General features: G+C 37.8%; 1 protein-coding gene across 1 annotated transcript in view; it reads left to right on the top strand.

Moving 5' to 3' along the window:
- Nucleotides 1-10691, top strand: part of LMO7 (LIM domain 7) — a 90642-nt gene extending 79951 nt beyond the window's left edge. The window contains exons 26-33 of the mRNA XM_010015399.1: nt 1355-1420; nt 1763-1828; nt 3672-3724; nt 5321-5540; nt 6565-6837; nt 8203-8311; nt 10037-10139; nt 10648-10691. Coding sequence (XP_010013701.1) covers nt 1355-1420; nt 1763-1828; nt 3672-3724; nt 5321-5540; nt 6565-6837; nt 8203-8311; nt 10037-10139; nt 10648-10691 — 934 coding nt within the window. The remainder of the gene's footprint in view (nt 1-1354; nt 1421-1762; nt 1829-3671; nt 3725-5320; nt 5541-6564; nt 6838-8202; nt 8312-10036; nt 10140-10647) is intronic.
- Nucleotides 10692-12498: the final 1807 nt, after the last annotated feature.

The following is a 12498-nucleotide window of genomic DNA, read 5'->3' as shown; positions in this document are numbered from 1 at the left end:
CTCTTTCCCAACAAATGCATGTCTGATTTTTCCAAACTCCTCTCTCATTTTACTTTGGCAGTGCAACAATAAAGTTTAATTGCACTGCTGGGTTAATTTGTCAATGAGGGATATCATGGTATGCGAGTGAACAGATGCTGGCTTAGATATTGTAGCCTCTTAGAAATACCCACTGTGGATTTGTTTATTCTAGAACATTGAAGTTTCTTTCATTACCTTCTTCACCAGCTTGGTTTGAAAAAAAATCCCAAAACACTAGAATAAAAAAAAAAAAAAAGTCAACAAACTATTAGTTTACATGTTTGTGTATCCAGAAGTTTTCAGACTAATATTGCAGGCATCATGGGAGATTAATCTGTCTGAAGCAGATTAAACCAGTAACTTTGGCTTACTACTTGTGCATTTAGTTTACTGCCTTGTATATTACTAGCTTTGCTGTTTATCGTGAGGATTTTTCCCTGTTCTTATGTAAGTAGTCAGAGGTGACTGAAGGTAACATATGGTATCAAGTTAAGTCTTAGGAGAAGAAAATATGAGTATAAAATTGAATATACTTGCAGGGGAGATTGAGACTTAGAGTTACTTTAGCTCCTTGTAAATGACTGCTGCTTGGGATCCCTGTTGAGCAAAGCAGAGGCACAGTTATTACAATAGCTAAACAGGTTCTTCTTGGCAGCTGTGCCAGCATATCTCTGTAGTTTTAGCTTGCCCCAATTGCAAGATAATAGGACTTTGTGCAGTAACTTATTAAGCTGCTGGAATATCTGCATATCTAAATCCTTGATACATGCCTTAGTTGGATTTCGTTGCTTCTGAGGTTGTTGCCAAAGGATGCATTTTGCTAAACAAGGATGGCTTTGCTTTATAGTAAAGGAGCAAGTTCAGTGAAGCTGGGATTTAAAATACATGGTATTAAATGTCTGCTTTGTGATGATATCCAAAGATACTATTTGAGATATGAAATGTTACGTAAATATCTGTGAAGACATGATACTTGCTGCAAAGAGCACTGAGGTTGAGAACAGGCAGCTGGAAGAGCTTTGTCTTTGGGTATTAGTGTTTCTCTAGGGGTTACAAACTGCACTTATATACAAACACACATGTAACTCTTGGAGAACTGCTGAGCTTGGACAAAGCTCATCTCCTGGCTTTGAAACAGGTGAGACAATCATTGTCATATACCGATGCTAGTAATTTTTGCAGCATCTTTAAAAGTCTTTGGGAGGGTTTTTGCATGTATTTTGATGTTACTAACACATCCAAATTTTCTCTACATATGTTTAATATTTGCTCAATTTTTGGAAAATGTTTTTTGTTTAATACATGTTTTCTTCTGTCTCTATTTTGCTTCCAGACATTATGAGCGCTATGAAGTATCTAAAACAATAGAGGATCGAGCTGGCCATCCTGTCATTGACAGGTAATAAGAAATTGAATTAATAGGCAGCTTGAAATATCTTCAGCAATAAACATTAACCTTTTTGGCACGCTTATGTTTGCATTCTTTGTCACTTACAAAAATGTAATTTCAGGCAATTTTTCTGACAACCTTTTTCTCTTTCCTGCCTTTTTTTGTTGTGTTTCTGGCAAAATTAAGCCTCCTTGGAGCTTTAAATGCTTGGGTTTGTTTTTTTGGTTTTTTGGGTTTTTTTTTCCTTTTTTCCTTTAAAGATCTGTTTCAGATATTTTTAGTAAGAGATATTTATGTCTATGCATGTCTTTTTCTTTATAAGAATGTAATGCATGCTTTTTCTTTCTATAGGCATTATGAGCGTTATGAAGTTTCTAAAACCATTGAGGAGCAACCAGGACAGTCTTTTGCTGACAGGTATGTGTGATATTCTGTGTCAGTGTAGATTGTAACATCACTGTTTCTGTGTCAGAAAGCTTTGAAACTTCCAATAAACTTTAGCCATGGTAGCTAAGTGTGTTCTTTGTATTGCTGCTGTGTTTTGCAGTTTTTATGGCATGCTTTCCTATTGAGAAAACAAGCAGCCAAACTTGTGGAAAATTATATGCTGTGCTGTAAACAACAGTCAGTAGGATTTTACTGGGAGAAGCAGAACTGTAAGAAAGTAAATATGTGGGTGGTACTAGACTTGTATGGCTGGAAAACAATTTCAGATAATGTTGTGGTTGTATCATAATGTGCTATACAAACTAAGGTGCAGTCATCCCAATCAGGATTATGCAAGTTAAGAGAGAGTAAACAGGGAGGGAAGTGAGAGGCAGCAGCAGCATATTTATCAGGAAGATAGTAGATGTGCCTCTTGTTAAGTTACACTCTCTTATCTTAGCTATTTTCTGTTTTGTTTTGCTTGGTGGCTTGTTAGGAAGTTTTATCATTGTTTTGGGGGGAGGGTTGTTCTGGTTTTGTTTCAGTAGACTCTATTAGCCACTGCAGATGCGAGCACTTTGAATAGACAGCTTTTTCTTCTTTTTAATCACTGGGCTGTGACTAAAAAATGCTGGTCACCTAAATCCAGAACATTTGTATCAAGCCTTTGTCTTAGATGAAAAAAGTCACCTCTGCTGTGTATTTAATCGTTTTTTCCTATAGTTGAAGTGAGCATACCTTTTTTATATTAAGAAGAACAACAAAACTTAAAGGGTACAACTATTAGATCTGTTACTAGTGGAAGATCTAACTTCAGAAGGTTCCTGCACTAAATAGTACATCTTGGGTATACTGCGTGAGGTGGACATTAGGGTGCTATAAACGTCCCAGGCAAGGCTGACCCGCTCTTTGGAGCTCATGTTTACTACAAGCATCAGCGAAATCTTTGCAGCTTCTCAAATAGATAATAAAATAGGTCTGCAATGTAGGGCAGAGAGTCACAACTTGGGGGATCAAGAAATATGACCCAGTTTATGCGTCATTTACCTGCAGACAAAGGACAAGATCCCTTCAAAACGCTGTCATGCAGCCATTTCTTTACCTGTAAACACATGAATGTAGCAGCTTTGGGTTATGACCCAGCAAAGGATTTCTGGTCCTTTCTGAGGTATTTTAAACTAAGAAACTGTCTGTGTTACTTGACACTGATCGTACGGCACAGAGTTGTTGCTGAAGCTCCTGCTCTGTACTCTCAGCAAACCAGCTTTTTGACATTTGTCTTCCTGTATATTGAATGACATTTCTTGGCTAAAACTCATAAAAAAATTTATGCTGCTGGGTGTAATCAGTGATTAATAGATTTCCTGAGAACAATCTGCATGCAAGTGTTTGAGAAGGTGTTTTGCTTATGGTCTAGTAATGGTGCTGAGGTATGATTTAAATTTGTAACGACATTAAATCCTTCATAAAACTGCTTTGAAAGTTACTGTATCTTTAACTGTCTGAATGTAGTCTTCACTAAGTTTCCACAAGGAAGGACTTTGTATTTCACCAGGTTTTGTTGAAGCAAACACAATGATTGGTCCCTTATACCTGAGACACTGGGAACTTTCCGTTCACACTTTTGGTGGTTACCTATTGACATCTAAATATTGACATATTTTTTCCCCCTTTGTCTTTGGGTATTTTTGCCTCTTGTTTTAAGTACAGCATAAGTTGCTGATGGGAGGGATGGTGAAAAAGGGGCTGCGTATCTGTGCTCTGCAATAAGGTCTTTGTCCATGATAAGGTCTCCTAGCTGAGAAAGAAACATGAATGTTTTCTGTATTATTAGGAATAAGTCCAAGTCAACTTCAGAACTGAATGAATTCAACACAATCAGAAATGGTGAGTACTGCTCAATTTCCATTATTTTTTAAAATGCATTTTTTGTTAACAGCTGTATTGCACATAATAATGGTAAGAAAATTGATTGTCAAAGGGCTTGATGACAGCTGCCTTGTAATTCAAATTCATACCACGCCACAGTTTAATGAAGTTTCAACAGCAAGAGGAAATTCATACAGCCAACATATAAAGACAAATATGATTAACTGCTCTCTTGAAGACCATAGCAGTGATTACAAACAGATCTTAGGTGCCTAAATTTTAGTTGACTGGTATTTACTATGAGGTTAAACCAGTCATGTAGGTATATTGTTGAAGATGTATGTGCTCTTGATATGTTGACTCTATCAATTAAAAAATAAAAAGCTACACATACCAAGATGCTTATGTATTTAATATAAAGGTTTGCTCTTTTAACTTTGGTTAGTGTAGGAGTAAGACAGCTTGCAGTCAGCTCTTGATACTAGCACAGTGGCATGTTTCTTGGACTCCAGTTCCTTACTGCCTTTCTTGAGTCCTTCAGTTACCTTACTGGTTTTTTTAGAGGAATGTATGCAAAGCAGACAAACCCAATTTATAAAAATATTACAGTAGAAAATGCCTGAATGGTCCTGTGTCTAAAATATGGTTTAATAAACTAATCACAAGTAATCATAGAAAAGTAAATGGTGTATTAGAGGATATGTTGCAGATCAACAATGGTGTTTTCTCACACATTAAAGCTTGGTCATTAAAACTAATGAGCAGGTAAACTTCCACAATATTTTATAATGGTCATCTGTAGCAATAAATCCAAGAACAAATCTATAGTCGGAGCCGTATTTAAAGGGATTGAAATTTCAATTGAATGACTTATTGCTGATTAATTTTCTTCATTAGTCTGACTGTAAATGATAGTTTCTAGATCTATGAAATAAAGAAAAAATTGTCGCCTTCTAACATGTCAACACATATTAGAGAAGGATGGCTTGTTTGTTTCCCCTTCCAAAATTTCAAAGGTCATCTATACCATAAATCTTGTTTAAACTGGCTTGCTAACGCATCCAAACAATTGAGAAACTCTCTGTAAGATTTCTTTCTCCCCACCCCTTACATATATATTTATATAAGGCAACATAAAGCAATGTGTTTAGTGCCTTGAATAAGGAAAGAATTCTTGAAAACTTATAGGAAAAAAAGAATATGAACTCTCAAGGGGAAAAAGGTATCCCACTATTCAACTATATATTTTATAAATGCTTTAGTTCATATTGGAGGAAGGGTCTGAAAGACATCATGCACTTTTGTGTACGTGTATATGTATGTACATACAGATGTATATGCATATACACTTGGGAAGTGCAGGAAAATACCTACTTGTATTTAAGTTAAGCATTATGTAAAAGGCCCATTAATGCAATGTGAATAAAAGAACTGTAGTAATAATGATGTATTGCCGTGTTTGATACTGGTCACCCAGCTGTAAATAGGAACTGGAGAAACTTGTGAGTGTGGTGAATGACTGCTTTTGGAGTTCTAGCCAGAGTACTGAATGTATGATAACTGCTTTTGTGCCTTAAGGTGTCTAGCTGAAACTTGTGCCTGTTGTCCAAACAGGTACCCAGAGCAAGTATTCAGAGAGGTCCTGGAACATGAGTGAGTCTCAGAAGAAGTCTCAGAAGGAGCACAACCTGTCTGCAGCAGAGCTGGAGAGACAGCAGATCCTCCAGGAAATGAGAAAGAAAACATCTCTACACACAGACAGCAGCTGGATTAGGCAGCGCAGTTCCAGTATACATAAAGAGCCCATTAGTCTATACAGCAGTAGTATGAGAAGGTAGGAATCACATTAAAAATTAACTTAGTCTCTTATCAAATATTTTTGCTTGGTTATTCTAAACTTCAGCTTGTATTACAGAGCAGAGAAACAAATCAGGTCTGTGAAATGCTGTAAAATAAACTGCACAGCAGCACAGATAAAAGAAAGTAGCTGTATTGCAGCTGGGATTAAATGGGTTTTTTGCAAGTGACAGAGTTTAGTGGTACACTTGGCAGTCCTCCGGTAATGGTTGAACTTAATGATTTTAAAAGTCTTTTCCAACCAAGTTGATTCTATGATTCTATAAGCAAGGAATGTGGATGTGACCTCTAAATAACTCAGCTGCTTACTTCCTGGTTGCTATACCAGCAATGGAAATCAATAGTGTGCCTTGTCATTGACAGATGTGCTTAAGAATTTCAGCATGACAATTTATTGTGGAAATTATTATTATGGCTAAGGAGTATACTTTTTTTTTTTTTAAACATAGAAATATGTCAGTCTGGAGTTTGCTTCTTGCTTTAAGTAATGTATGAATGTTGGATTTGTCACTTAGGAAACAGCAGAGTTATCAGTCAGGAGAATGTTTGGCAGTTGGGCCAACACCTTGTACCTAGACGATGCTATCCAGTCTGGGTGGATTTGTTATTTTCGATCTGGTATCCCTTGGAGAAAACAAAAACAAACCTGATAGCTGAGGCCCGTTGCTGTACAACGGATTTCGATACAGTTCACCCTGATAAGGCTGCAGTGAAGAGCATTTTGCCTTTTTTCTGTAGTGGTTAAGTGCCACCTCTGTTTCACCTTGCCTGCTTTTTTCCCATGAGACTAGGACTGTACACAAAGGGTAACTTGCTTTCAAGCATTCTAAGTCAGTATGTGAACAATATTCTTTGGTGATCAGACAAGCATATTCAGGCTAGAAAATCTTAAAAATGCTAGGATAATGATTTTCTTTTTTTTTTTTTTTTTTTAAATTCAGAATATAGCTTCTGCTCCAGCTGTGCTGCCATTTACATTTATATGTGTACCTCTGTTACAGAGGGGAATCTTTGGATAATCTTGATTCTTCAAGAACGAGCTCATGGAGGCACCACTCATGGCTGAACCAGTCTGCATCCTCTTCATCTCTATCCTCTACTCAAGATTTTGGTCGCCCAGTGTCCACTTCAAACCGAGCATACATGTGCACTCCTTCTTTCAGCAAAGCACCTCCGGTGGCCACCTCTCAGAGAGCACCCCCTGTGTCCCAGGCAGGCCCCCGGGCTCAGTCTCCCCTCTCTGCTTCCCAGCCAGGTTCCCAGACACGCAGCAGGTGAGTGGGTGCCCTTCTGCTGGGAAGGTATAAATGTTGGGTTACAATAATGAGCAGATTTGGTGTATACCATATGGTCTACAGCAGTGTTCTTGCCCATAGCATTGAGTAACAAGTCTGAAAAATACCTGAGTTTTCTGGCTGGGCAGGATGGTGAAATCTGGGCTGGTGTTACCTCTCTGCTCTAGTCATTCAGAAAATTCCCCAGGTTTGTCATCATTGTTTGACATCAGCTAAAAAAATAAAGGAACTGGAATAATAAATCTCCAGTCTCCACGCTGTATGTTGGTTACCAAAATGATTAGTAAAAGCATACTCCAGATGGCATTTCTGACATTTATTTTCTTAGGTTTGTTTTAACAAAAGGTTCTTGAAACCCATGCTTTTTATGGCCCTCATCTTGGTCTCTCCTCCCCCCTTTCTGGCATGTGGTCAACATCATCTCAAGGAGCACTCAGGAATGCTCATAACCCGTGACCCCAGAGAATTAGAGAGTAGGATGTTGTTTTTAATTTAGGAGGAGAAAGCAAGAATTGCAACATATTTTGAAACAAAAATGTAATTTGGTTCCATTCCCACCATTGTGGTAGGGTAGATAACTGCTGGTTTATATACTTGAAATGTTTTAAAAATATCTTGGGATAAGACTATAGAGAACCATCCCTGCACAATTACATGTATTACATAGAACAACAGCCAGAACACTGCTTTACTAGCTCTTACATTCTCAGGCAGTTTGTGATAAATTGACTTGTTTTTTTTTTTAAAGCTAGGCTCCTACATGCTTTATAATGTAAGAAAATTACCTTCTTAGCCATGTTTACTTATCTTGTTCTTACTTCCATTTGCTAATATCTTGGTAGATCTTTGGAATCTGACCTCTGTATGGCTTATGTTCAAAGAGTTAACAGGATATGTGCAGGACTAGCCTTCTGTTGTCTAACAAGGTGCAGATGGTGGGACTTGGCAGGGGTGCTTGCTAAAACTTAGCCTTCAGGCTAATAAATAAAATTTATTAATAAATAAAAAATAAGGCAGGAGCACAAAACCTGTGCTCTCACTTTCCAAGCTTAAGGATACACTTCTTATGTTTATTTGTAGAAGGTATTGTACACAGTGAATATCCCAAGAATGTGACAGAATTCCTTTGTTTGTTCCTAAGTAACTTTGATCTAAATTAAAACGCTTCAGCTTTCCCTAGCTTTCAGACCTACTGTAAATAATATTAATTTTCAGTTTATTTTCCCTTTAGTCCACTTTTTTACCAGTGCATTTTTATTTTTAATCTCAAAAAGGTTTTGATAACTTTTCTTTGTCTTCTAAACCTTTTCAAGCTGTTTTTAAGGATTTTCATTCTATATTTAGGTCAGTCAGTGGGAAGAAAATCTGTTCATACTGTAATAACGTTCTGGGCAAAGGAGCAGCCATGATCATTGAGTCTCTTGGTCTTTGTTATCATTTACATTGCTTTAAGGTGAGAGCTGGGAGTCACATCATGAAGGAACAGGATCTAATCAGGAGCACGCATGGCTACTCAGTGTTATGCTCACAGGGGCTCTACTAATCACCTGCTTTGCCTTCTACTCTTGACAGCGTGGTACGTGCATATTTCCATGAGGCAATGCTATCCACAGGCATTGAGCACTCAACTCTAGAAGTATTTCTTAAATACCAGAGCTAATAAGTAGGACTTTAACAAGTAAAAAGGGCATGTTGAGAGTGGGATCAAAGGTCCTTCTTTTTTTGAATAGGCAGCAAAAAAATCAGAAGTGGCTGAAGCAATTCTCCCAGAGAAACCAGATCCTTATTAATAAAAATAAATAAATAAATAAATTATCAGCCTACACCAGCCCTGGCAATTGAATCATTTAAGGTGACCCATCATTTCTAAGGCAATCCTAGCAAACTGTTCCTGTGGTGTTTCCCAGGACAAGACATGTCGACAGCATTAATCTGACAGGATAAAACCTGGCACCAAACCAGAAGCAGTGTTTAGTGCTACTCAACCCTGGTCAGAAGCTGCAGCACTGAGACATAGTTGCATGATTTTCAGTCAGCTTGGGGTATACACATAGCTGAAAGAATAAATGCCTGCCTGCAGAAGATGTAAAAACACTAAGACATCTGCTTTAGAACCAGATGAGGAATTAGACTCTGATTTGGAGGTGCTGTAGGACCGTGATTCTTCCATGGCTTTAAGAAAGAGACTTCTGTATCTGGTTCAGAACACTTCTGTGCCCAGCCCAGATGCATCATCTGGAGTATTACAAGGCATTGATTCAAAGCTCTTCCTGGTCTTGCCTGCCTGAGAAGGAGGGACAGGAGTGATCCATGGAGACCAGTTGTCATTCCCTTTCTGCAGAACGTGTATTCTGTGCAAGGGAGTCCGCCTGTACCTCCTAGCCTACGTAAGAAAATACCAATTTTCTGGTTTTCAAATTTCTGAAGATTAATGAGCTGTTGAACAGACTGCCATCCAAAAGATTCATTATTCATTTAAGCAGGTAAACTATCTGTTCTTCTGTAGTCACTGAGTATTTTGCTTCATAAATTCAGTAAGGACTGTGTTATGGTTTGGGTTACATTCCTTCCAGAGGTGGTTCGTATTCACAGCAAATACATGTTCAGCCACCATAGTTGAATGTTAGCATGAAGGCTATCCAAGCCCCTTATTCATGTGTTTACTCAAGAAAAATGAATTCAGCCTCTTCCCTCTTTTTTCTAAGATGCAAACCCAGGAAATTAGGTGTGCCTGAGTATTTGCTGCTTTGAGTGCCAAGGGCTGAGGGCACTAGCAGTGGATAGTGCCACATGGAAATCTGCAAGTAGGACACCCAGGTGTTCTTAGCCAAAATTGGTGTTGCCATCTAGAGAACAATTTTTTTGTGTGTGTGTCAAGCCAGTTTTAGTTTTCAGAGAAACTGAAGTTCAAATTAGATTTAATGAACTAATCTCTAAAAAATTGTCTGCTGTATGTTTGCTTAATTGGTGTATCTCTGCTATTCGTTATCCAGTCGTCACCTTAAAATACTTTCTCAGGGTTGGCTGCATTTTTACCTACTAATTGTTATACATTTGCTTCTAGTGATTGTGGGTTTATGATTCAAGCTGCTTTGAGCTTAATCCAAGCTGCTTTTGAACAACATTTTTGTTTCTTGGTATTTTTTAAGGAGTTGCTAATTATTCATCTGTCATATAGTGTGTTGCCTGTGGATGTGACCTCGGGGGATCCCGCTCTGGAGCTGAAGTTAGGATCCGAAACGACAAACTCTTCTGCAACGACTGCTATATCAGATTTAAAAGTAAGGCAAACAAACTGCAGTGTGCATGATTGTTCTTCTTCTCTGTGCTGTTACAACCTCAAACGTTCGCACAGCTGAGCCACTTGATAGCTTTCATGTTTAGCTTTAAGTTGGTATATTAGTTGAATAGGGTGCAGCAAGGTTTGATTACTAGTTTCTGTCTTTTGTAGGGTAGTCATTTCCAACTTGTAACTTGTTTGTAGCTGATTTTACCACCTTGTTATTGAGCAGCTCCAAGCAGACAACCTAGTCATCCTGCTTTCTTCATAGATCTGAGAAAGTGGTATCAGGGAGTTGTCAGCTGCTGAACAGGCTTATCTCGATAACAGAGAAGTCTTTTTGAAAAGTTGTCTATATTTAAAAAGTAATCTGAATATGTATTTAACTGAATCCTATTACATACCTGGAAAGCTATTAGTTTATCCTGTGCAGGTGGCACAAATACTGGTTTCTTTTTGCAATGCTATTATTATTGGAATTATAGGTCTGTGATTGGTTATTTATTTAGGTTCAAGTTCAGGAGGAATTGGTTTACTTACAGATCTTAATTAAAAGGTGCAGTATAATTTTTTTCCTTTGTTATGGTTTGCAGAATTCTGATTTACTGGAGCATGATGTGACGGCTTTGAATAATGATGTTGAGGGTTTTTTTTCTGCTGTCATAGATGGTGGTAGACAACCTCCTGATTTTGATAAGTCTCAGGAGTTTTATATGACTCTTGTGTTTATGTAGCAAATATGGAATTCTCTAGAATTATGAAATTCAGCGAAGGGAAAGCATTTCTGAATTACTTCCTGGGAAACATGTCCGTGTTTCTTCATGAACCTGGCACGTTTTTCTCATGTTGGACCAGAAGGCAGTGAAGGGAACAGGATACTCCTGCTACAGCACTTGGGCAGTACTTGGGCATCTGCTGGCCGAGAAGCCAAGCTCAAAAAAAGAGAAGCTCTGCATCTGATGCTGTTGCTGGTTTCAGGCTCTTTGGTTTCCAGGGAGAGGAAAAGCTGCCTGCTCCACAGAAGTGACTCTGTGGTGCCCAAGCTAAAACCAGAAAACTCTGCACCTCTCCTTGACGCTAACATTGCATTCACAGAGGCTAATGTTGGGTGCAGGGATGCCACTGTGATCAAGGGAAGGAGGAAGAGAATCACTCCCATGTGGAGGTGATCCAGAGCACTGGGTCATTCTCTCTGAGATAATGTTTGGAGAATTTTTCTCCTTGGTGATGACAAGACTATGCCAAAGTGACTGTGTTCCTATTTGAAGCACCCAAATGTGTGGGAGATTCAATCTGAAGCCTGCTCATGTTATTTTATTTTTTCTTTGGCGGGCAAAAGTACTGGATGAGTCGGATAAGTACTGGGGGGGGAAAAGTATCTTATTTATTTATTTTTTTATTTTTATTTTTATTATTCTCTGCCAAGACAATGTTCAGGAATTTGGTGATGGCAGTAACCAAAAATTTTATCATGGAAAACTTGCTATTTAGTTTCTTTTTGACATTACAGCCCATAAAGTCACAGCAGTATGTTTCAGAAGCAGAGCTGATCTGTGAGGAAATGGTTCTATTCCCTTCCCTTCAGACTGCATCCACTAGGGCCAGTGGGTACCTCAAAACATAATTGTGTGTGATTCAAGTAAATCAGGTATTGTGAGAACCTGTAGTACAGAATAAAGTATTTAAATTAGTGATTAGTAATTGAAATTAGCTATTTGAATAATACAAAAAGCAGCTATGCAATTACTGCAGTGAAAATATATTGACAGCACAGCACTGGTCTGTGATGCAGATTACTTTGTTTGCAGCTGGCATTTGACATCAGCCTGGCTAATTATCTGTTAGTTTGGAGTGTGAACATATTGGCTAAAAGGTTTGAAAAACTTTAGGATTGGTATTTTTCACAGTAATTTTATGGTGTGATGTTTTTGCACATTTTTATGTTAATTTTGTGGTTTAAATTTGAAACATTGTAGTGCAACACCAGTTTATTGGCAGATGCCCACAAATATATGCAGAGAGGATAAAAAAGTTCTTTTCAAAATATTTTTCAGTTATTTAGCAAGTTTTAATTCTTGCAGGGTAAATTTAGAAAAACTGTCACCCTGGCTCTATGCTAATACTAAAAATAATTCTTAAAAACTTGGTAAGGTGCATGTTCTGTGGAATATTACTTGGCCTGAAATACTTGCAGTGCTATAATTGGATTAAATTCAAATTTGTATTATTCATTAAAATTTGGATTGCTAGATTTGGAATGTGTACCTTACTTTGTGTTACTGTTTTCAGTAGCTATTGGATGTACCATTACCTGACTATTTTTAACCTGGAAATTTTAATTTTTGTCAGTAAGATTCTTC

The sequence above is a fragment of the Nestor notabilis genome, unplaced genomic scaffold (assembly GCF_000696875.1).
Source record: "Nestor notabilis isolate BGI_N333 unplaced genomic scaffold, ASM69687v1 scaffold3105, whole genome shotgun sequence".
In the NCBI taxonomy this organism is placed as follows: domain Eukaryota; kingdom Metazoa; phylum Chordata; class Aves; order Psittaciformes; family Psittacidae; genus Nestor; species Nestor notabilis.
The sequence above is the reverse complement of the archived record's forward strand: the minus strand, read 5'-3'. Positions and strand labels throughout refer to the sequence as shown.